Source organism: Ascidia mentula, chromosome 7 (assembly GCF_947561715.1).
Source record: "Ascidia mentula chromosome 7, kaAscMent1.1, whole genome shotgun sequence".
NCBI classification, from domain to species: Eukaryota; Metazoa; Chordata; class Ascidiacea; order Phlebobranchia; family Ascidiidae; genus Ascidia; species Ascidia mentula.
This window is the reverse complement of record NC_138572.1, coordinates 10377540-10402646: the sequence shown is the minus strand read 5'-3', so window position 1 is coordinate 10402646 and position 25107 is coordinate 10377540. Positions and strand designations below refer to the sequence as shown.

The 25107-nt window shown below is 38.4% G+C and overlaps 2 protein-coding genes and 1 pseudogene across 3 annotated transcripts in view; all 3 read left to right on the top strand.

Annotated features, from left to right (window-relative positions):
• Positions 1-5155, top strand: part of LOC145909548 (uncharacterized) — a 92838-nt pseudogene extending 87683 nt beyond the window's left edge. Inside the window, exons 13-23 of the transcript XR_014403136.1 lie at positions 1011-1207; positions 1502-1649; positions 1959-2336; positions 2455-2643; positions 2856-2998; positions 3086-3203; positions 3296-3424; positions 3656-3726; positions 3790-4003; positions 4232-4298; positions 4384-5155. The product of XR_014403136.1 is annotated as an uncharacterized LOC145909548 (transcript). The remainder of the gene's footprint in view (positions 1-1010; positions 1208-1501; positions 1650-1958; positions 2337-2454; positions 2644-2855; positions 2999-3085; positions 3204-3295; positions 3425-3655; positions 3727-3789; positions 4004-4231; positions 4299-4383) is intronic.
• A 6523-nt stretch (positions 5156-11678) lies between these two features.
• Positions 11679-14860, top strand: LOC145909547 (uncharacterized). Its single transcript, XM_082996931.1, has 6 exons — positions 11679-11702; positions 13577-13717; positions 13801-13870; positions 13963-14129; positions 14324-14459; positions 14553-14860. Exons 1-6 carry the CDS (start codon positions 11679-11681, stop codon positions 14858-14860), a joined length of 846 nt encoding a protein of 281 aa, XP_082853057.1.
• A 2449-nt stretch (positions 14861-17309) lies between these two features.
• Positions 17310-25076, top strand: LOC145909546 (cubilin-like). The gene is made up of 9 exons (XM_082996930.1): positions 17310-17345; positions 18415-18568; positions 18877-19070; positions 20728-20875; positions 20984-21180; positions 21479-21632; positions 23582-23778; positions 24078-24253; positions 24965-25076. The coding sequence occupies exons 1-9, from the start codon at positions 17310-17312 to the stop codon at positions 25074-25076; spliced, it is 1368 nt and encodes a 455-aa protein (XP_082853056.1).
• The last annotated feature ends 31 nt before the right edge of the window (positions 25077-25107 follow it).

Genomic DNA, 25107 nt, shown 5'->3' with positions numbered 1-25107 from the left:
GTGCGCTCTTACACCTGGATTGGCACTTGCTGATTAGTTTATAACAGATTACGGAAATTCCAAACGAAAATGAGTCATACATAGAGTCATGCTGCAGCGTACCAATTGTTTCCCGGTCGGCTGCTGCTGTGCAGAAACTAAAGTCTGCTTGCGTGTTCTTTCTGAATTCAAAACTCCGTGAACAGACTTATTTATTATATGAAAGACACGTTTGCAATACCAGGTGGCGTAAGTTTAATTTGGTTCAAGCGCGTTTAACAAGAGTTTATCCCATGAATAGCGAATTAACTAACAACAGAACATGCGAACGCAACAGCGCCAATGGCAAGAAATAATGTCAGACCGATTGGGGACGAACGATTACCACGAGGGCGTTTTATAACAAAGAGTCAGAAAAAATGTAGTTTTCCAGCAGAGTATCAGCAGCTTGCTTTTAGCTCTGCAGGAAGGCCGAACTCCGCCTGCATCCTTTCCGTTTGGTGTTCCAGTGTTGAATTTCAGAAAACATGCGGCGTGATCAGAACTAGGCCAGGGAAACATGCGTGTTGCCACAATACCGAATAAGGTCATCAATATAAATAAAGTTTGATAGTTTGCATCAGAATTGAAGCAACTTGTAATTTCCCAGCATTACCCTGATGAAGCCTCGTTGAATAGCTGGCGAAATTTCCATCAATAATTATCAACATTTAATTGTGCCAGAACACTAGAAATTATTTGTAATTTCCGATAAACTATTCTGTTACTATCACAGATTTACAACGAAAACAGAACTTTAAATTCTTTTTCTGGATTTCTGTCATCTGGTTTCAATTTTACTTCTGTTGGAAGTGTGGCTCGGTTGACTTTCACTTCTGGCAGCAGTGGAGCATATCAGGGGTTTACAATCAATTACGCAGCAGGTATAAGAAACAGTTTTAACTCATTGCTATGTTTTAAGACAACATTTTCTGCAACAGCAAGACTTAAAAATACAGTGTATGTTTGTTGACTCTTTGTTACGTCACTAGTTATCTGGACACCTCGATGTGGCGAAACCAATCGCACAGCAAACGTCACAGGGACGGAAGTTCTCACATCTCCTGGTTGGCCTGGAACTTACAACAACTATGAAAACTGCCAATGGTTTATCAATGCCCCGCCAAATCACGTGATCAAGTTCGTGGTGAATTCGTTTCAAACTGAATCAGGCTCTGATAAATTGCGGGTAAGTTTGTGCGCTCTTACACCTAGATTGGCACTTGCTGATTTGATATGACATTATGGAAATTCCAAACGAAAAGGTGTCATACATTGAGTCATGCCGAGATAAGGTCATCAATATAAACAAAGTTTGAAAGTTTGCATCAGATTTTAAGAAATTTGTTGTTTCCCAGCATTATCCTGATGAAGCCTCGTTGAATAGCTGGCGAAATTTCCATTAAAAAAATTAACGTTTAATTGTGCCAGAAAACCAGAAATTATTTGTAATTTCCGATGAATTATTCTGTTACCATCGCAGATTTACAACGAAAATGGGTCTTTAAATTATTTTTCTGGATTTCTATCATCTGGTTTCAATTTTACTTCTCTTGGAAATGTGGCTCGGTTGACTTTCACTTCTGGCAGCACTTATCCATATCAGGGGTTTTCAATCAATTACACTGCAGGTATAATATGTAGTTTAACATTTGTGTATTTTGCGTAGTCGTTTCCTATGTAGTTGAACAAATTAAAAACACAATGCTTATTGTTGATAACACTTGCAAAGTTCACCACTGCTTTACTTTGCGAAATTTTACACCAATTGTTTTGTTATATATTAAGACATAGGAAGTATAGAGAAAAGTCATGGAGAAATTTATACCACTTTCCGGCGCATAACAGACATTTCTAAACAAAAACCTCGAGCATCTGGATCATTTGCTGAGATCAAGATTAACAACAATGTTGAAATTTCCCCTATTCGTCTTTTCTAGAAACATGCTGGCACGCTTCTGTGCGATCGGTCGGAAACTACGCGAGTCCAAGTTTTATATGGTCTACTGGTGTTCCAAACATCACCATATTATTCCATATAACCTACTACGGGCCGGCAACTAAGGATTTCGATCTATACTTGTTGAAGGAAGCAATGAATGGGAATAGTGAGCTGTTGGCAAAATACAAACCTTCGAGTCCCAATCCCATAACAGACAAAACTATCGGTGTGCGGGTGTCAACACTGCGATTAATGGACAATCACTTCCTTAACGTTACAATCCTTTCCCCGTCTATGTTTAACGGGAGCGTACTTAGAATTATATCTTGCTGCTGCAATCAATCCCATCTGGGAAGTCCAAGAATAATTTCAAAAGGTATGTAATGCATTCGTTATCTCACAAAATAACATTAAAAACAGTGTAAACTCATCAAGAAGCGTTCGAATAAGTGAAGAATAGATAGGTTTGAAAACTTTGTTTGCATTTGTTTTAGATTGCCCTTCTCTTTCAAACTTAAAAATTGTACAACCTACAAATCAACGGCCATGGACATACAGCACACAGGTAACTGCACAATGCAAGGGTTCTGTTTTCGTTCATAACTCAGCTGCGGTCGGTCGAAACGCCACAATGTCCTGCACCGAAACTGCTGAATGGAGCGATCCTTACAGATGCTGGAACGGTTGGTGAAAGTAAACTAAACTAAACAATGCTCTTAGATACTAAAGTGTAACGTTAGCAAGAATAACAATGCCAGTATGTTTTCTGAAAGCGTCTGATTTTTGCACAAAATTTTCTAAGACATGGAATCGAAACTTTTGAAATATGAAACTTTTTAGTTCCACAATGGCGTTGTTAAACTCGTCTCACTTATTAAATGTTGAATGAATTGAGGTACGCTTTTGGATTTCAACTCACTCAGCAATACTTCTGCGTTGAAAGAGGGGGAATTAGTTTTGATATTCTGCGATAAATTCAGTGTGAAAATGCATTTCATAAATATGACTGTGCACAATCTTCAGCTTGTTAGGAAAGAGGTATGGTTACAACAATTATATAAAGGCGCTTTTTATAAACCGGTGATCCACATGTTGTCAAACCTAACTTCTTAATAATATATTTAGTTCGCTTCAGTGAACATCCGCTTGACGTCATCAGATCACGGATCATTAGTGACGTGTCATCAGAGTTCGGAAGATGACAAGAAAACAGAAACCAAATCACTGAAACTAAAAGTTCAATGTAAGGATGCAAGAATTTTTATTAGCCGTGAATAGTATTTAATGGAGTCCTGTCTTTTGATGTAAGATTAACAGTCCTTTAATTGTTGCAAGTTCCTCCCAAAATCGACGAAACCATAATATTCAAAAAGGTCAGACTACAAGAGAAATCGTCTGTGGGATTCGGGTTTCAGTCAAATCCGGCAATTCGTGGAAACGGGGATGTTGTGGTGATGAAAGGAGGTATCAGTTTCTTTCTTTGCATTTCAATCCTTTGGAGGCTTTCGGTTTGTGACGCATCCGTAGCACTGTGCTTTCTCGAAGCTTTTCGCCTCGTTTGCATTGAAACTTCTACAAGCAGTTCCTCTGACAATTATTTGATGTAGTTTTTGTTTCAAATCTGAATCAAGCAAAGTTTATCTAATACTGTGATTTGTTTCACGGGTTTATGTGAAATACTTGTTTCCTTAACAGGTGCCGAGGTAACAATCGCAAAGTTATTTTCCAACGGGACTCAAAACCGAATCGACCTTTTGTTTACGAAGGTAGCTTTGAAGTAATATGCCCAAATTTTACCACCGAAAGTGTTGATGAAAACATTTTTTTAGGTTTCGGAACGCGATCTCGGAAACTACTCCATTACCATCAGGTCCGGACCTCCATTTTACGTTGAGAAGAAAGTAGTATTAATGGTTGAAGCAATACCAGCACCGACACTTACCCTCCTTACATTGCTGTTATCCGTTGGTCTGGGACTTGTTACTCTCATAGCAACAGGGTTTGGGATAAGGCAGTGTTGCCTGGCATCAGCTGCTACAAAAGGTAAACAATTGTTCTCGAAAATCTTTCAAATTTGTGATAACGAAATACGACGAGATCACTCTACAGATGTTGAAATGTTGAGTTGCGCAACGACAAGGAGAGAAATTTAATTACGTGTGGCGAAAATATTTGTATGTTTCGTATTAATCAGTATATGACTTTCTAATACAGTATTTCTTGTATACCACTACTCTTTGTACCACTACAAGGTCTATGGTTTTTTTGCAGACGTCCAGCCTGAAGGAATAGAAATGAAAGTCGTTGAAAATCGCAACCCACAGGACAGAGGACAGCAGTGAGTTTTCATATTTCACAAATCTCATATAAGTTTGGTTAAAAATTCTCGTCTGTGAACCATGCTTGCGAATATATCGTTGCAGTGTTGATGATTTTAAAAGCTCGACAAACGAACAACCTGACCCTGCTGCATACTGCAATGCTGACGCCACGCATGCCACTTCCCAACCTGATGAAAATGCGTACGAGACATTCTTATGATCAATTTGACGACCAATGTATCTTTGCGAGTGTTGCTAATTTTTTTGCTTGAGGCAGTATTTTGAGTTATGATTAGCTTTTCAACTGGTGAACATAAACCCAACTTATAGCCAAACAGAAAATTAATTTTTAATTGTTTGTTTTTTGATAACGTCGGTGAATAATAGTGACGTTTAATTGTGCCAGAAGAACAGATTAATTAATATATAATATGCCTGGCAGCAACAGCAATATAACCGTCTGTTTTTAATTCGATATTTTTCGCCATGACCTCTGTTTCATGGCAATCTTTCAAATTTGCTTCTGTGTCACCACGATTTGTCATGCATTGTTATATTCTCGTTTCCATAGTGATTTTATCAACTTACCATGAATCAAAATTAATGTGCTACAACGGACATAGACAAGTTTTAACTGTAAATATGTTGTTTTGCGTTCTTTCTCGTTCACCTCCATTGCTGTTATATCACTTGATACTGTTTAAATCGCGACGCATTTTCATTTTTGTTATAACTCAGTTCATAAATGACCTCGGTGTTTCATGTTCAATTCGATTCTGTATTATTGCTTGACAGGATACTGGTATCATTTCTGAGACACCAAGCTTTGCGCTTGCTTCAGATTTATTCCCACAAACCTGATAATAAACGGTTTATTCGCATCAAGCCGTTTGCCAGTGAATCCTGCGGAGTGTTGTATGTAAAACAGATATAAATGACAGATAGTCGTCTTTGCTTGGTAAGGCGATTGTTCAAACCATATTCATTTATAAGCCTTTGATACATTTGGCGCGTTCCAAGATTTTTTGCCCGCAATATCGCCCCGCTGACAACAGGAAGACGCAAATAGCTTTTTTTAAGTTGCGTCATAGATGTGAGCAGCATACGATGCTCAGTTTTACATGATCATTTGGCGATGTTCCACAACATTTATCCAAGTTGTTTTGAAAGATTCATTGGCAAAATTGCAAGTTTGATTTTAGACAATTTAGCAAGAAATCCACAACAAAAATGGTCAAATTTGGTTGCATTGTCGAAAGAGGAAATAATTTTAAAATATTTGATTCTATTTGGATGAGATTTAGGCGGTGATATGATAACCGGTTAATAAATTCAACTTTCAAACCTGAAAAGCATATGTCTCCTACTACGTTGAAAAAAACAACACATGCCACATTGTCAACTAAAGTGGATCAATTGATTTTACAAATTCAACAAAATAAGCATGAAACGAAACAGAGGCTGAACATTATTAACAGAAATTAATGGAATTAAAAAAAAAATAATTTCTATCAATCAAGTGTAGCCGATACCAGCTCTCAAACACTCGTTGCTATAGCTAGCCACTTTATTCAACTGCGCCTCGAACGATCTTAATTATAGGCGAGGCACACACCGACATGCATCACCAGACACACGGACACACGTGACTACAAACACATAATGAAGCACAAAATCGCTACAATGCCCCCCTCCAACTAACATAATTTCGCCCTCGAAATGAAACGTGGTACACTTTACACACATAGTCACACTACAACACATAGTCACGCAAATACGCAGATAAACGTCGCACACGTCCGCGGAGGGACGTTCCACCGTCCTCAAGGGGACAAATGTCCATGTCCGATGTTACAGTATTTTCATCGGAGTCGTAGTGCGATTCCTCTTCCTCAGGTTGTAGCCAGTTATTAGGCATGGTTTCTGCCTCGAATCTCCTTGACTGGCCAGTGTGTACTACCTTTGGTGGATGATCCGAAGATTTCTGGATTTTGTACAAACTTTTGGACAACTTCCGTATCACAAGGAATGGTCCTGCCCACCCTCGAGTTTCTGCTTCCCGAGCGGTGGATAGTAATACCACACAAACTGGCCAACGTTAAATTCTTGTGGTAGAACTGATTTGTCAAATGTCTTCTTCTGTCTTTCACTAGATCGTTTTAGTTCCCTTCTGGTCAACGCGTACGCGTTTCGTATTGCCTGACGCATATCTTCCACATACTGACATCGATATGCTGTATCATGGTGATTCGGAGGAAGTCTCCACATCAGATCCAGAGGAACATTTACTTCCCCAAGTCTGTTAGGGGTGTATTTGGTGGACTCGTGGACCGATCTGTAAGCCATCATTACGAAAGGAAGCTGAATATCCCAATCATTATGGTTATCATTTACATAAGACGAAAGCATTTGCAATAAAGTTCGATTGAATCTTTCCACAAGACCGGATGATTGCGGATGATAAGGGGTCGATCGTGTCTTGCTGATGTCCAACAAGCGGCAAACTTCTGCAAAAAGAATGCTTTCGAAATCACGGCCTTGATCAGAGTGCAAGGAAACGGGAATTCAAAACCGAGTAAAAGTCTCCTTAACCAGAGTTTCGGCGACCAACTCAGTTCGTTGGTTTGGCAAAGGAAAGCATTCTGTCCACTTTGTAAAGTAATCAGACACGACAAGTAGGTGCTTGTTACCGAGATCAGTGATAGGAAGCTGGCCTAAAAAATCAATCCCGATCCGTTGCATCGGAAAATGGTTTCTCTCCTGGACAAGTTGGGCGCGATGACCTCCATGTGTTGGCTTCCGTTTAGCACAAGTAACGCACCACCTGCACCAATGCTTTCTATCCCCAAGCATACCAGGCCAAAAAAAATCGCAGGCGAATTCTTTCCGAAGTTTTGGCAATACCTAAGTGGCCTGCCGTCCTTAAGGTGTGTAACTGGTAAAAAATGTCCCTCCTCACGCTGTGGGGCGCTACTATCAATGGAAATTCACCTTCATCGGGGTATCATATTCGGTAAAGCACTCCGTCGTTAACCTCTAAGTGATCCCACTGAGAATAATTCTTCTCGCTACCTGTCTCTTCAAGGAAATTTGATAACGGAGGTTTGTGTTGGCCAAGGCTTTTGAATCGTAGCACAAATTTCAGTATCTTTAATTTGCATCGAGCGTGTATCTTCGATACTCCAAGTTTCCAGCCAATTACTGTCTTGGTTCGGACGAGATGAAATCTGCAGAACTTGTCCCTCATGAAAGCAGGCAGCGGAATTGCAATCAACGCATACCTCCCGGCATCAGCGCTGCCTCGACAACCCGTCTGCATTCGTGTGTTTCTTTCCCGGTCTGTGGACGACTTCAAAGTTGTAAGTGTCCAGTGTAGTCAACCATCTGGCAAGCATCCCTTCCGGTTCCTTAAAGTGCAAAAGCCACTGCAATGAAGCGTGGTCTGTACGTAGCACAAGCCTTCGACCCCACAAGAAATGGCGAAAATGCTTGACAAAGTAAACAATTGCGAGCAACTCTCTATATGTAGTGCAATAGTATCGTTCGGATTTGCTTAGTGTTCGACTGGCATAAGCTGTGACCCGTTCTTCGCCGTTGACAAGCTGCGACAACACGCCACCTAAACCCGTTCCACTGGCATCTGTGTCCAAAATAAAGGGATCAGTGCGTGTAGGATAACTGAGCACAGGGACAGTGGCAAGTATTTTTTTTAATAAATTAATGACTGTAAATTGAAATAAACCTTTTCCAGGAACGTTGAAGGCGGTTTTTTCCTTGTCAGTTTCGCTCATCTCCACTTGCCAATACCCGCTAGCGAGGTCCAATGTGGTAAAATATTTCGCGTTGCCCAAAGTATCCGAAATTCCCTCAATTTTAGGCAAAGGATAGGCGTCTTTGCGAGTAACTTCATTAAGTTTTCGGTAATCCACACAGAAATGGTACTTTCCATCTTTTTTAGGGACAAGAACAACAGCAGAAGCCCAAGGCCCATTGCAGCGCTCAATTACACCTGCTTCGAGCATTTTTTCAATCTCAGCCTCGACAATTTTTCTTTTCTGCCACGTTACTCGACGCGGTCGTTGCCGAATTGGTCTGGCGATTCCGGTGTCGATGCAATGTTTAACAAGGGACGTTCGCCCCAGTGTCCCGTGTTCATCGACAAAAACATCAACAAATTCTCGTAATATAGCACCAATTTCAGTATCTTTAATTTGCATCATTTATCTAACAACGATACCATTGAACCTGTATCGATAAGAAAAGAATGTAATTTAACTGAATTGACAATAGAGAATTGGGCGTACCATACATTGTTGTTGTCCAAAGCCGTATGAGCCATCACTGGTGTGCCGGCTAAAACACCAGCTAGCGGCGGCTCCTCGCTCGTGGCGCATTTGAATGTGTGAAATGATTGTTTAAAGCCATACAAAGGTCCTCATAGCACAGATTTTTCTCTGTGGGTATTAAGTCTTGTATTAAGAGAGCTGGGCCTCGTAAACAAGCAGAGAGATGAATTCCCTTTTGTTGATTGTTCCAATTATTGACCACAGATACGTTTTCGATATATAGATTAAACTCCTGCCAATTCATCCCAGAACCGCCGGAAAAGAACTCTGTCACCTTAATATTAGTTTTTGGAAGACTGTTTTGCTTTGACAACCTCTCTTCTAACTCCGAAACTCGAGCTTGCCATTCCTCGCTTGTTTTGCCGAGAAATCGATTCTCCATTTTCACAGAAAGCATTTCCTTTTCGAAGGCACACAGTCTCACATCCATATCAGAAAGTTCCAGGGGGGCCTGGCGTGCTCGCCAATGTAGCCGATACCAGCTCTCAAACACTGGTTGCTATAGCTCGCCACTTTATTCAACTGCGCCTCGACCGATCTTAATTATCGGCGAGGCACACACCGACATACATCACCAGACATTGTGAAATATTTAGGTCTGTTTTCATAGCTAAGCACCCCCTGCACCAATCATAGTTAAGTTTGTTACTCGCAAAACCAGGAATCAAATCTTTGACAGTCGATCTAAGCTATCTGCACTTAATACAACACAGACCAATCAAGGTAAAATCCATTTAAATGAAAGCTTAAAGTGCATATGCCACGGCCATAACAACTTTGCGTAAAACTAAAGGTATATCTACAACAAATATATATCCAAAGTTTTACGGTTCTACGTCAACTAAAAAATGTAGAAAACTGCACGAAAAGTAACGGCGACCAAAAATCGTAAACCTTTTGCGCTGGGGAGAAAAGGACATCACATAAGGTGCTTGCGTCGAAAAAATGCATTGTTTAGATAGGAGAAGGCGCCTGTTTTTGTAGATATCGAATAGTTTCAAACATAGGAGAATCCACAGTTTACATTACCTTAAAGGTCAGGACAGGGTTTTGCATCACACAAAAATTTGGCATTGTGACGTTACGAATCGAAGGCTTATTTGTCCCTAATTAACGGAAGACCATAGGGTATAGCAGAAACGACATAACTGTGAGTGGACAAAACGACAATGCTAAACTAATGGTTTGTCTCTGTCGTGTTTTCAAAAGTTCATGTATCACGTTAGCGATCATAAATGCTGTAACAACAAGAACACCCTGTCCCAGTAACTGTTTTATTATTGCACAACTAAATTAGACATAATTGGTCGAACAGCGGCCATCTGTCTTCAGCTTAAATTAACATCAAAATCCGTTTATTGCACTTGTTCACTTTTTGTCCCCTGTTTAATGCAATATTATGCTTAAATCAGTTTTACAATGTTTTCCATTCCTACGCATAAGGCTTGCTGCCAGCACTCGCGCTCGACCGAAGCGCCTTCTATGACGTCACGCAACAATATCTCGCTTTCGCACGATTTCGTTCGCAGCGGCAAAAGTGCGACTTTGATCAGCTGTATCTCAGAAACCAGTCGTCGTATCAAGCTACTTTTTTCGCCAGAAATGTTCTAAAGTAATGAACATTTCTTAGTTTGATTATTAACATGTTTGATTTTTACGTGTCATATGCACTTTAACAGAAGAAAATGGACAGATATTCAACATATGTCTAAACTACAAAAAGCAACATGGATTCAAATACATCTGGAGAAGAAATGAACACACATACCTTCAAAGAACGGACACAAGCACATCAATATTTATATCTACATGTAATGATCTACAGAAATACAATAAACACGTAACCTAAGAGTTGAACTACTATGATGAACTACATTAAATATTTCTATAAACCAGTTTTGTCTCTTGTATTTGTGTGTGTTTGTTTCATATTCTGTCACCCAATCCCTCATTGATTATTATTGCAGCGTATTCACGTCAAATAGCCATACAACTTGGTAAATAAACATCCATAAGTATACAAAACGTAATTAAAAATAAATGCAATTACTATGAAATGAATGAATTTTGACAACAAATGTTTGTCAACAAATATGCCAATTAATGCCATACTGCACCACAACATAGAAAGCATAAATAAAATGTCCATGTATTGTGTGGAATGCGAAGCAATTTACATAGAACCCCTGATGTGATTGCCCTTACAGAAACACATAATAATGACACTAAATTGTTGGACAAAATTACACTCTAAGGGTATGAATTGTTTTCATGTGATGCCATTACCAAATGTGGAGGTGTTGGCATACACGTCAAGGAGTCCCTTTGCTACTAAATAAATCATGATCACCATTTCACATCTGCTGACTGTGATAACTTGTGGTTAGACATAATTATCAACAAGCAAATCTACAACATTGGTGTAATTTCCCATCATTCCTCAGCTGATTTTCTTGAATTTCAATACATTGAAATGTGGAGCAGTCAATCTACAGCCAATATTGATTTTTAAGCCTTTAACATGATCTTCAAAATTATCATTAACAGACATGCTCCTATTCGTAAGAAAACCAATGGATATTTACAACATCTTTCGTGTTTTACAAAATTTGACAAACATAATTTGTGCGCGTAACATGTTTTCTTTCGCATTCAAAAAAATCGAAAATTCTTACTCATTTGTGGATTGTCATGCAGTATATATTGGCAAAACTTTGCTGGTTTTCTTACCTTCGAACATAATTGGTTCGAAGCGATTTGAGCAGCAAAGTTAAGTAACAGTTTTTCGTTTGTGACAATGTAGCAACACCAATACTTTATACCAATTTGGGTAAATATATATCTTGAAATTTTGTGATATTTACAAAGATTGAGCATTAAATATATCATATCATGCGATTGATTTGCAAATAGTTTTTGGAAATGCAGATTTGGAATACATTAATTTAGATATAAATTTATGGAATTATTATCGTTATGAAACAACAGTCAAATACGTTGCAGAGCAAACGCACATAATGACATCTTCATGTGTTTGACTTTATTTAAAAAATGGACAAGTCTTCAAGGACAAGTGTATGTACGGCATGTGCTGTGATAGCAAATTGAGTAGACTTAATTTGAGGACAGAATCATAAACGGAAAACCGGAATATCATGTACACCAATCACAGCAATTTAATTGAAAAGTGGAGATATCTTGCTAAAATTTATACAACATGTTCACATTGCAGCGTTCAAATGAGTTTGTTCAGCTGCTATGCGTGTTTTTTACTTCTTGAGTAGACTTCTATAAGAATTGAACAACACGTTGCAATATCAATTGACGTAAAATAAATTATCCCAGCGCGTTTATAGTGACTGAAAAGTTATAATAAAGAATTGAAACACGTGACAGAATTGCAGCGAGTAAATTACCAAAATGAGCGCGACAGCGGAAAATAGCAGACTGATTCAGTGAGTAACTGCAGTGCTTTTAGTAAGTTAGTTAAGTGTCAGAGTGAAGTGCGAACGTGTAACACGTTTATAATAAGTTGTGATCAAAACGTCTGTCGTTATTGTATCGAATGCCATGAGACCGTCGGAGAGGCCAGGAAGGCCTAATTTCCTCCGCATTCTTTACTCCGTCTGTGTTCCACGGAATTAAGTCGTGTAATATATATATATCCACTGCAAAGCAAATTGAAGTTTTCTGTTTAAGGAGTAATGTAATAACATGGGGTGAAACTTTTCAATTATACATTTTAAATTGTTTGTACTGGTTTCAATTTAGTTATAAAATAACAAATTTTCGGTAGATTATTTTGAAGAGTAATTGATAACTTGTTGACAAAAAAATGCGATGCGCCTTACCAAATAATTTGTAAACTTCATCCTCTGCAAGATAAAAGTTAAAAGTTAAGTTATGTTTTTTTAACTGTGAAGCAGCTTTACCTACAAACCTTTACTGCTGTCTGTTTTCAACGATCCTTATTTAAGTTTCACCGCATGATTTATCTATCAAAACTATAAAGAAATCTCCATTCTTGTTTTGTTGACCAAGAGTATCCTTTTCATATTATATTCATGCTTCTGTGAACCTGAGACTACAGAGATTGCCCACATGGTCACAATACTATAATCTTGTTCACTTCCGTACATTGACAACGTCACTCATATTGTATTTTTTGGTGATAGTGGTGTTGGGAAAAGCAGTCTTCTTTTACGGTTTGCTGACAACACATTTTCTGCAAGCTACATTACTACCATTGGTGTTGATTTTAAAATAAGGACAGTTGAAATCAATGGTGAAAAAGTTAAGCTTCAGATCTGGGATACAGCTGGCCAAGAGAGGTTTCGAACAATAACTTCTACGTATTATCGTGGAACACATGGTGTAATTGTAGTGTATGATGTTCAAAGTGCAGGACCTGGTTAGCCCAGGGTCGGGAGTTCAAACCTCACCGGGAGCTTGGTTTACAAATTTTGCTCCGACTTGTCAGGAAAAAAATGGATAATCCAGGTAGGCTGCAATGCCTTGGCTGCCAAGCATGCAAACCTAACGCTCATTGGATTGTAGGCAAGGATTGTCGCAGCCAATTAGAACTTCCAGAAATTTAAAACAATTCGTTTCTTAAAATGTAACCGTAGATGTATCCCGGTTTCTGTGAATTGATAAACGAGTGTTTGCTGCTTTAGTTGCTGAAAAATTTTGTTTCTACATTCACATGTTTTCTGCGTTAACACATTCTGAAATCAAAATGTTACCTATTAGAAATCATATCTTGTACAATAAAATCGCAAAGACATGTGACGATTGAAAACTGCCAACACATTACTTGCTTGTCATTAAGCATTAATCCAATAATGTTGTTTACTCCATGGTCAGCAGAAACACGAAAATCACAATTGCTGACCAACGAAGTCGTGACGTCATAGTCAACTAGGTGTTAACTTGTCATGCATTTTTAGTTCAACTCTGACGAACTGTTGGAAGAAGTGCTTGGTCGCCTTATAAAAGGAGCGTGGGCTCGTCTGCAAATCATTACCATCTTGTTCAACGGATATATACTGTATCACACGAACACTTTTTCAACATCAAACAAATCAAAGGTATGTCTAGAATTAGATTTGTCAATTTTTGATCAACATTGTCATATTTAAAAATCGTAATGAAATCAAGTTTGATTTTTTAGATGAATTCGATGATTTTTGCCGTTTTGTGCATCTTTGGCGTAACAACTCATGCAGTCAAGTATTATCCTGGTAAGATCAACTTTTCTAATAGAAATATATTCGTATTTATAATTTAAAATCTTGTCAAGACCTCCATTAAACGAAGATCTTTTCTCTTTCAGTTACTCTCAACAATCTCGGATGTTGGGCGGACTCTGAAAACAGGGCAATCCCCACAAGAGAAGGAAATCCTATTCTTGATGGAGCAAATTACAAAGCAAGAGTGAATGCGATCGCCAAATGTGCCAGAGTCGCTCACAACAATGGTGACGACGTATTTGCTGTCCAGGTATAATTCTTACATACAATAATTTGTGAATAAACATTTTCCAAAACTGGTAAAACTGACAAAATCATTAAAATACAGAGTTTTTCGCATGTTAGTTTTGACATACAGATAATAACTACAAACGTTTATTGCATATTCTAATCCTATTTTGGATCACAGTTTTTGTTGGTTGGTAAACACATTGCAATTTGTAGGACGGAGGTTGGTGCGCAAGTTCTGCCACAGCAAGAAACACATACAGAAAATACGGAAAAGGCACATCTTGCGCAATTGACGGAGAAGGTGGAGGTTGGGGTAATCAAGTTTACGAAATCGCCACCATATCACGAGGTATGTCTTTTTTAGATATTTTTTGCACGGTTTCCATAAAATGCACGTTTATGTCACTTGTCAGCACATTTACGGTGTTATTTTGTACATTAGTGTCGCTTACCGATTTGGGTTGTTGGCGGGACACTGCAAATTACGCCATCCCCACGCTTGAAGGATTGGAGCGAGTTCTCGACGGGCCGTACCGAAGCCGTAATGAGGCGATCGCCAAATGTGTGCAAGCCGCCTACGCCCGTGGATACAACATCATTGCGTTGCAGGACGGTGGTTGGTGTGTCGGATCACGTGACGCAGTAAAGACGTACAAGAAATATGATGAGAGTCACGCCTGTCCTGTTTCTGGAAAGGGTGGGTCTTGGGCAAACCAAGTTTACCGAATCAACGTTGAAGTTACCACGTAAGTTATGTGATTCGATTCAAGAATTTTTTTTAAACATTTTGTTGTTTTTTGTAACTTACTGATTTTTGTTACAGAACGTACTAAATCACACTATCGCTGCATGAAAATGAAGAAACTATTCATTTGTATTTGTATCATTATCTCATGTTTTGAACGCCTTAAATAAAGTTTTGCAAATACATGTCACATGTAACCGAAAATCTACATTCTTTCGTGTATGATACAAAACCACTCATTACTTTGGAGGATGATTAAATACCAATAAATAAGATGTTATTTGACTGTTCAATGCACACAGTCAATAACAACAGAATTGCGACAAACCAGGGGTCTCATACAACTTATTCTCATAGTTTGCAAATTAGCTAATAAGGAGCTCTTGTCCTTTATATCATTCTAATTCAGATTTTTTTAGACAGATAATCATTGTCATAATATCGATTTTAAGTTATCGTGTTTTTGTGAGATGTGAATGGTTTTAACTGGTCAGGTTGTTGCCTGGTTAATAAACAAAGGAATTAGACGGCAAGCATTGTTGTTGACTACATGTTTTCCTCACCTTCATTAAAATCACCCTTGAAAATAATCATTGTCAACCTCGAATTAGAGAGTCGCATGAGCTCCCCAACAACCTTTTTCAAGACCAGTAATGTTTGTAGGAAACGCGGGAAACGATTCAGAAAATGTTTAGTTTGTATGACGCCAGAATTTTGCATCGAAAGTAGAATACTCACCTTTACTGCACTACCAGAGAACCTCACATATTCATTGACCCTTAATGAAAAACGCGGTTTGACAGAAAATTAACAATCTCCTTTTTTCTGGTTTTGAAATCTTTCAAACTTCCAATAAATATGTCCAATCTTATTCTTACCAAGTGTCAATTGAATTGCAGGACGCAAGGTTAACCTCAATCCTTTGCGCACAAGCAGTTTACGTGACGACCGATAGATATAGAATCGATTAGAAAAGAATGACCAGCAAGCACCGAACTGCAAGCACAGACATACCAGAGTAGAGGAAACAATTTACGCTGTAACATTGACTAACATTCAACAGTTCGCATGAAGAAACATTTGCTCAACACAAACATGCATTGAACATATTGCACAACTCAGTTGCCTTTGTTGTGATGACGTGGCAAATTTGATCTTATTGCACTAATTTAACTTGGTAATTATAAATACCACGCAGACACATTGAATAAAGTAATAACACGGATGCTGCAGGTAATGAACGGCCAATGTTTACGTTAGTGTATTCCAATTTTGTTGTCTATGGAACTCTGCAAGGTTATTTGGCTTGGCTGGGAATTCTTCAAACATTATTGTCACATGAGAAATCATGGTAACACTCTTGGAAAATTATGTGGTCGTGATTTTTTTTCCCTTTAAACTCATGCTCCTGTTGCCCAAAGGAATATTGAACACATTTACCAGCATTTTCCTAAACCAGATAATAACTTTCCATTTACTTAAACCCCTCTTAAGGAAAAGCCGTTTTAGTAAAACTTCCTGGTTCAGACAAACCTACTATATTCATGTTAGGGCAGTGATATTTAAATTAATTAATTTATCATGGATTTGTTGAATAGATATTCAATGCTATGCAATCAATCAAAAACTGTCCGATGAAAACTATATAGACACTGCGGCTCTCATAAGCCTGTACCCGCGTCAAACACATTTCGGTAAAAAAATTGCAATAACGTTTGCAACTTTTAAAGTTTTAAGCAAATCATATTTATAACCGAAGTAGAAACTATTCATAGTAGAACAAACGTTTCGAACAACTACTGTGTTCATCATCAGTGCTGTAAGGTAAAATATTTATACTACTGTCAAATAACAACAACATAGAACAGATCATAATTAACATCGCAACTTCTTCACTTGTACCATAACTTACGTGCTGTCATTATCCCGTTCATCTTCTGGACTTTCCATTATAATTAGCAACACGGAAAAGACCTTTACTGTATGACAATAAATCTTGCAGTGCGATAACAATTGCTGTATGGCTTTCCTGAACCAGGAAGTTTTCGCATGGTTGGAACCTAAAGTTTCGATTCACGTCAATAAGTTTATCTCCTGCTGCTTCACTCGGTTTAATTGGGCTCTCGAAGGTAGCTGAGACTTTTGTTTCAATCGCATTGGAAGATTTATTGGCTTTTGGATGCAGAGAGTGAAAATTTTGATTTGAAATCGTAAGTCTTGTGTTTATTATTGGGACGTTTTTAAAGAGAAACAAGGAAAACTCGAGCCAGCATGTTTTGTGAATAAAAAACGTTTATTCTGATCACCAGGAGTATGTGAACAACCAATACTTTCAGCACGCATAACAAACTTTGTTGAAATATACTGACTAACAGTCAGCATTGTGTGATACCATACCTTCTGTTAAACAACGTACTTGTTTACTATCAAACATATATCTGCGACTTGTGAAAAATGTCATCGAAAGGCGACGAAAACAGACAAATTTATGTGGGTTTAAAGATTTGTCAACCATCAGCGTCTCGTTTGCAAAGGTCATTATAACTTTCTGAAACACAAATCATGTGACCTTTATCTGGTAAATTGATGAAGCCCTTTTTTTGATGCGCGGGGTTTCCTTATGGTGCCGGGCCCAATTTGATTAAGGACCGACCCTCATTATATCGCAAGTAACATATCAGGAAATCCTACATAGGATATACCATATCTGTTACCTAAGTGACTTTATAACAATTAACTGCTAGCAAAAATTATATCCAGGTACAAGAAGTGATGACATAAATCTCAATGATGAACAAACGGCTTGCATTGCAAATTAATTTTGGCTTTCTTGTGATGTTCAATACAGGTAGGACTTACTTTTCGACATCATTAAAAGTAAATACGAAAAACTAACTTTCGGTTAATATGATGCGGTTTGAAAGTCCCTGTAGCAAATTTATTCAAGCAATAAAAAAGTAACCTCACACATCACTTAATCGACATCGATAAAAATTATTTGCGATAAAAATTTAATAGCATCAAACCTAAATACTTACCAATATTGTCGAAGTATTTTGGAGCTCTCCATGTGATGAAATCAGCCGCACAGCAAGTGTCAGTGTGGAGAAACTCCTCACATCTCCTGGTTGGCCTGGAAATTACAAAAACAGTGAAAACTGCCAATGGTTTGTTATTGCCCCGCCAAATCACGTGATCAATTTCGTGGTGAATTCGTTTCAAACTGAATCAGGTTATGACTATCTCAAAGTAAGTTTCAAAACTTTTATATTGAGTCATTCTGATTTAATGAAAAGTATCTTGGGGCAAAATAAGTCCACACACATGGTTTGCGCCGGCGAAATCTTTCTTTGTTTTAACGTAAGCTGTCGCACGAGCGCACATCTGCGACAACAAAACAAACAAACAAAGATTCCAACAGCGCAAAATGTGTGTTTTGGATCCGACCAAAGAGAAAACCAAAAATGTGTCGATCTAAGCAAACGCAGTGCCCTGAAATTGCTACTGCCCTGTTATAAAAACTTGCTACTGCTTTAAACTTTTGATATTACTATTACAGATATACGAGCAAGGAGAAAGTACATTGTTACGTTCTTTGAGTGGATCTGTGTCGTCAGGTTCCACTGTCGCTACGAATTTAAATGCGGTTCGATTAACATTTACTTCGGATGGAAGTAGAACTTCTTCTGGATTTTCAATCAACTACATAGCTGGTAGTTGCAGTTTTGCTTTTTCGTATGTTTTTGAAGTTATATTCCTTGGTGTTTTAGACATGCATTGTTTAGATTATTTTTGATGAGATTCGCGGCACACATGAGCCCGTTTCATCGCACAAAGTTAAAGAAACCCTGATTTAAAAACATTAATATGTCATTGTAAGAAAATATGAATTGTTAAAGAGGAAATTTTGTATTAATTATATTCGACACTTTACAAGAAAACCTATCATATTTTTGCCTTTAAGTTGTAATTATACGTGTTGAATCAAAACTTGAAATATTTGTGAATTGCGTTATTCTAGTCCGGAATCATCGTTGTGGCGAAACCAACCGCACAGCGAGCCTCAGAGAGACGGAAGTTCTCACATCTCCTGGTTGGCCTGGAACTTACAACAACTATGAAATCTGCCAATGGTTCATCAATGCCCCACCAAATCACGTCATCAAATTCGTGGTGAATTCGTTTCAAACTGTATCAAGTTCCGATAAATTGCGGGTAAGTTTGTGGCTCTTACACCTAGATTGGCACTTGCTGATTAGTTTATAACACATTATGGAAAGTCCGAACGAAAAGGAGTCATACATTGAGTCATACTGCAGCCTACAAATTGTTTCCCGGTCGGCTGCTGCTGTGTTGAAACTAAAGTCTGCTCGTGTGTTCTTGCTTAATTTAAAACTCCGTGAACAGACTTATTTATTATATGAAAGACACGTTTGCCACACCAGGTGGCTTAAGTTTAGTCTGGCACAAGCGCGTTTAACAAGAGTTTATCCCATGAATAGCGAATTAACTAACAACAGAACATGCGAACGTAACAGCGCGAATGGCAAGAAATAATGGCACACCGAGAGAGGGCGAACGATTACCACGAGAGCGTTTTATAACAAAGAGTCAGAAAAACGCGGTTGTCCAGCAGAGTATCAGCAGCTTGCTTTTAGCTCTGCAGGAAGGCTTAACTCCGCCTGCATCCTCTCCGTTCGGTGTTCCAGTGTTTAATTTCAGAAAACATGCGGCGTGATAAGATCTAGGCCAGGGAAACATGCGTGTTGCAACAACACCGAGATAAGGTCATCAATATAAACAAAGTTTGGAAGTTTTCATCAGATTTTAGGCAACTTGTAATTTTCCAAAATTACCCTGATGAAGCCTCGTTGAATAGCTGGCGAAATTTCCATCAATAATTATCAACATTTAATTGTACCAGAAAACCAGAAATTATTTGTAATTTCCGATGAAATATTTTGTTACAATTAAAGATTTACAACGAAAACGGAACTTTGAATTCTTTTTCTGGATTTCTATCATCTGGTATCAATTTTACTTCTGTTGGGAGTGTGGCTCGGTTGATTTTCACTTCTGGCAGCAGTGGAGCACATCAGGGATTTTCAATCAATTACGCAGCAGGTATAAGAAACAGTTTTAACACATTGGTATGTTTTGTGACAACATTTTCTGCAACAACAAAATATAAAAATACAGTGCATGTTTGTTGACTCTTTGTTACGTCACTAGTTATCTGGACACCTCGATGTGGCAAAACCAATCGCACAGCAAGCTTCAGAGGGACGGAAGTTCTCACATCTCCTGGTTGGCCTGGAACTTACAACAGCTATGAAAACTGCCAATGGTTTATCAATGCCCCACCAAATCACGTGATCAAATTCATCGTAAACTCGTTTCAAACTTACTCACGTTTCGATCAATTACGGGTAAGTTTGTGCGCTCTTACACACCTAGATTAGCACTTGCTCATTAGTTTATAACACATTAAAGCAGTGTTTCCGAACCGGTGGAACGCGTACCAATAGTGGTATGCGACTGCATTCCAGGTGGTACGCGAGCACATTTCCGTAATTAAGGGATATAGCTCGAATTTAAAAAATCGAAAGTGATCTCAAAACGTTGGTTACTTCATCCACTAGGTTACTTTGTAACACTCAACTAGGTGGTACGCGTTGAAATTGTTTTACCTCGAAGTGGTATGCAACCAGCAAATGGTTGGGAATCACTGCCCTAAAGGAATGTCGAACAATAATGAGTAATACGTAGAATTATTCCACGATAAGGTCATCAATATCAACAAAGTTTAAAAGCTTACTTTAGATTTTGAACAATTTGTTATGTCCGATGAATTATTCTGTTACTATCGCAGATTTACAACGAAAATAGAATTTTAAATTCTTTTTCTGGATTTCTGTCATTTGGTTTCAATTTTACTTCTGTTGGAAGTGTGGCTCGGTTGACTTTCACTTCTGGCAGCAGTGGAGCACATCAGGGGTTTTCAATCAATTACGCAGCAGGTATAAGAAACAGTTTTAACACATTGGTATGTTTTGTGACAACGTACTCTGCAACAACAAAATATAAAAATACAGTGTATGTTTGTTGACTCTTTGTTACGTCACTAGTTATCTGGACACCTCGTTGTGGCGAAACCAATCGCACAGCAAACGTCAGCGTGACGGAAGTTCTCACATCTCCTGGTTGGCCTGGAACTTACAACAACTATGAAAACTGCCAATGGTTCATCAATGCCCCACCAAATCACGTGATCGAATTCATCGTAAATTCGTTTCGAATTAAATCAGGTTCTGATAGATTGCGGGTAAGTTTGGTCATTTTGATTTGAAGAGAAATATATTGGGCTGAATCAGGCAGGAATCACAGACACGGTTTGGGCCGGCGAAATCTTTCTTTGTTTCAAAAGCTGGCGCACAATTGTACTTCTGCCGCAATATAACAAACAAACAAAGATTCCAACAGCGCCGAATGTGTGCGTTTTGGATCCGGCCAAAGAGAAAACCAAAAATGTGTCGCTCTAAGCAAACGCAGTGCCCTAAAATAGCTCTTGCCCTGTTTTGAAAACTTGCTACTGCTTTAGACTTTTGATATTACTGTTGCAGATATACGACCAAGGCGGAAGTACATTGTTCCGTTCTTTGAGTGGATCTGTGTCGTCAGGTTCCACTGTCGCTACGAATTTAAATGCGGTTCGATTAACTTTTACTTCGGATGGAAGTGGAACTTATTCTGGATTTTTAATCAACTACATAGCTGGTAGTTGCAGTTTTGCTTTTTCGTATGTTTTTGAAGTTACATTCCTTGGTGTTTTAGACATGCATTGTTGCGTTTATTTTTGATAAGATTCGCGGCACACCTGAGCCCGTTTCATCGCACACAGTTAAGGAAACCCTGATTTAGAGTCATTAATATGTCATTGTAAAAATATATGAATTGTTAAAGAGGAAATTTTGTATTTAATTATATTCGACAATTCACAAGAAAACCTATCATATTTTTGCCTTGAAGTTGCAATTATACGTGTTGAATCAAAACTTCAAATATTTGTGAATTGCGTTATTCTAGTCCGGAATCATCGTTGTGGCGAAACCAACCGCACAGCGAGCCTCAGAGAGACGGAAGTTCTCACATCTCCTGGTTGGCCTGGAACTTACAACAACTATGAAATCTGCCAATGGTTTATCAATGCCTCGCCAAATCACGTGATTAAGTTCGTAGTGAATTCGTTTCAAACTGAATCAGGTTCCGATAAATTGCGGGTAAGTTTGTGCGCTCTTACACCTAGATTGGCACTTGCTGATTAGTTTATAACACATTATGGAAATTCCAAACGAAAGGGAGTCATACATAGAGGCATGGTGAGATAAGGTCATCAATATAAATAAAGTTTGAAAGTTTGTACCAGATTTTATGAAATTTGTTGTTTCCCAGCATTACCCCTATAAAGCCTCGTTGAATTGCTGAGGAAATTTCCATCAATAAAAATTAACGTTTCATTGTGCCAGAAAACCTGAAATTGTTTGTAATTTCCGATGAATTATTCTGTTACCATCGCAGATTTACAACGAAAATAGAACTTTAAATTCTTTTTCTGGATTTCTATCATCTGGTTTCAATTTTACTTCTGTTGGAAGTGTGGCTCGGTTGACTTTCACTTCTGGCAGCAGTGGAGCACATCAGGGGTTTACAATCAATTACGCAGCAGGTATAAGAAACAGTTTTAACACATTGGTATGTTTTGTGACAACATTTTCTGCAACAACAATATATAAAAATACAGTGCATGTTTGTTGACTCTTTGTTACGTCACTAGTTATCTGGACACCTCGTTGTGGCGAAACCAATCGCACAGCAAACGTCAGCGTGACGGAAGTTCTCTTATCTCCTGGTTGGCCTGGAATTTACAACAACTATGAAAACTGCCAATGGTTTATCAATGCCCCACCAAATCATGTGATCAAATTCATCGTAAACTCGTTTCAAACTGAATCACGTTTCGATCAATTGCGGGTAAGTTTGTGCGCTCTTACACACCTAGATTAGCACTTGCTGATTAGATTATAACACATTAAATCAGTGTTTCCGAACCGGTGGTACGGGTACCAATAGTGGTATATGCGACGGCATTCCAGGTGGTACGCGAGCACATTTCCGTAATTAAGGAATATTGTTCGAATTTAAAAAATCGTAAGTGACCTCAAAATGTTGGTTTCTTCATCCACTAGGTTACTTTGTAACACTCAACTAGGTGGTACGCGTTAAAATTGTTTTACCTCGAAGTTGTATGCAACCACCAAATGGTTGGGAATCACTGCCCTAAAGGAATGTCGAACGATAATGAGTTATACGTAGAATTATTCCACGATAAGGTCATCAATACAAACAAAGTTTAAAAGCTTACTTTAGATTTTGAACAATTTGTTATATCCGATGAATTATTCTGTTACTATCGCAGATTTACAACGAAAATAGATTTTTGAATTCTTATTCTGGATTTCTGTCATCTGGTTTCAATTTTACTTTTATTGGAAGTGTGGCTCGGTTGACTTTCACTTCTGGCAGCAGTGGAGCACATCAGGGGTTTTCAATCAATTACGCAGCAGGTATAAGAAACAGTTTTAACACATTGCTATGTTTTGTGACAACATGTTCTGCAACAACAAAAAATACAGTGTATGTTTGTTGACTCTTTGTTACGTCACTAGTTATCTGGACACCTCGTTGTGGCGAAACCAATCGCACAGCAAACGTCAGCGTGACGGAAGTTCTCACATCTCCTGGTTGGCCTGGAACTTACAACAACTATGAAAACTGCCAATGGTTCATCAATGCCCCACCAAATCACGTGATCAAATTCATCGTAAACTCGTTTCAAACTGAATCAGGTTTTGATAAATTGCGGGTAAGTTTGGTCATTTTGATTTGAAGAAAAATATATTGGGGCTGAATAAGGCAGGGATCACAGACACGGTTTGCGCCGGCGAAATCTTTCTTTGTTTCAAAAGCTGGCGCACAATTGTACATCTGCCTAATTTTAACAAACAAACAAATATTCCAACAAAGCAAAGTGTGTGTGTTTTGGATCCGGCCAAAGAGAAAACCAAAAATGTGTCGATCTAAGCAAACGCAGTGATCAAAAATAGCTCTCGCCCTGTTTTGAAAACTTGCTACTGCTTTAGACTTTTGATATTACTATTACAGATATACGACCAAGGCGGAAGTGCATTGTTCCTTTCTTTGAGTGGATCTGTGTCGTCAGGTTCCACTGTCGCTACGAATTTAAACGCGATTCGATTAACATTTACTTCGGATGGAAGTGTATCTTCTTCTGGATTTTCAATCAACTACATAGCTGGTAGTTGCAGTTTTGCTTTTTCGTATGTTTTTGAAGTTACATTCCTTGGTTTTTTAGACATGCATTGTTGCGTTTATTTTTGATAAGATTCGCGGCACACATGAGCCCGTTTCATCGCACACAGTTAAAGAAACCCTGATTTAGAGACATTAATATGTCATTGTAAAAATATATGAATTGTTAAAGAGGAAATTTTGTATTTAATTATATTCGACACTTCACAATAAACCCTATCATATTTTTGCCTTGAAGTTGCAATTATACGTGATGAATGAAAACTTCAAATATTTGTGAATTGCGTTATTCTAGTCCGGAATCATCGTTGTGGCGAAACCAACCGCACAGCAAGCCTCAGAGGGACGGAAGTTCTCACATCTCCTGGTTGGCCTGGAACTTACAACAACTATGAAATCTGCCAATGGTTTATCAATGCCCCACCAAATCACGTCATCAAGTTTGTGGTGAATTCGTTTCAAACTAAATCAAGTTCTGATAAATTGCGGGTAAGTTTGTGGCTCTTACACCTAGATTGGCACTTGCTGATTAGTTTATAACACATTATGGAAAGTCCGAACGAAAAGGAGTCATACATTGAGTCATGCTGCAGCCTACCAATTGTTTCCCGGTCGGCTGCTGCTGTGTTGAAACTAAAGTCTGCTCGTGTGTTCTTGCTGAATTTAAAACTCCTAGAACAGACTTATTTATTGTATGAACGACACGTTTGCAACACCAGGTGGCTTAAGTTTAGTTTGGTTCAAGCGCGTTTAACAAGAGTTTATCCCATGAATAGCGAATTAACTAACAACAGAACATGCGAACGTAACAGCGCGAATGGCAAGAAATAATCGCACACCGAGAGAGGGCGAACGATTACTA

Excerpts from the sequence above, each read along its gene's own strand:
- LOC145909546 (XM_082996930.1), top strand. The coding sequence starts at position 17,310 with ATGTCATCGAAAGGCGACGAAAACAGACAAATTTAT. Across the intron at positions 21,181-21,478 it reads CAGGTTCTGATAGATTGCGG|ATATACGACCAAGGCGGAAG; the intron begins GTAAGTTTGGTC and ends TTACTGTTGCAG. Across the intron at positions 23,779-24,077 it reads CAGGTTTTGATAAATTGCGG|ATATACGACCAAGGCGGAAG; the intron begins GTAAGTTTGGTC and ends TTACTATTACAG.
- LOC145909547 (XM_082996931.1), top strand. The coding sequence starts at position 11,679 with ATGGACAAGTCTTCAAGGACAAGT. Across the intron at positions 13,718-13,800 it reads CAACATCAAACAAATCAAAG|ATGAATTCGATGATTTTTGC; the intron begins GTATGTCTAGAA and ends TTGATTTTTTAG. Across the intron at positions 14,460-14,552 it reads AATCGCCACCATATCACGAG|TGTCGCTTACCGATTTGGGT; the intron begins GTATGTCTTTTT and ends TTTGTACATTAG.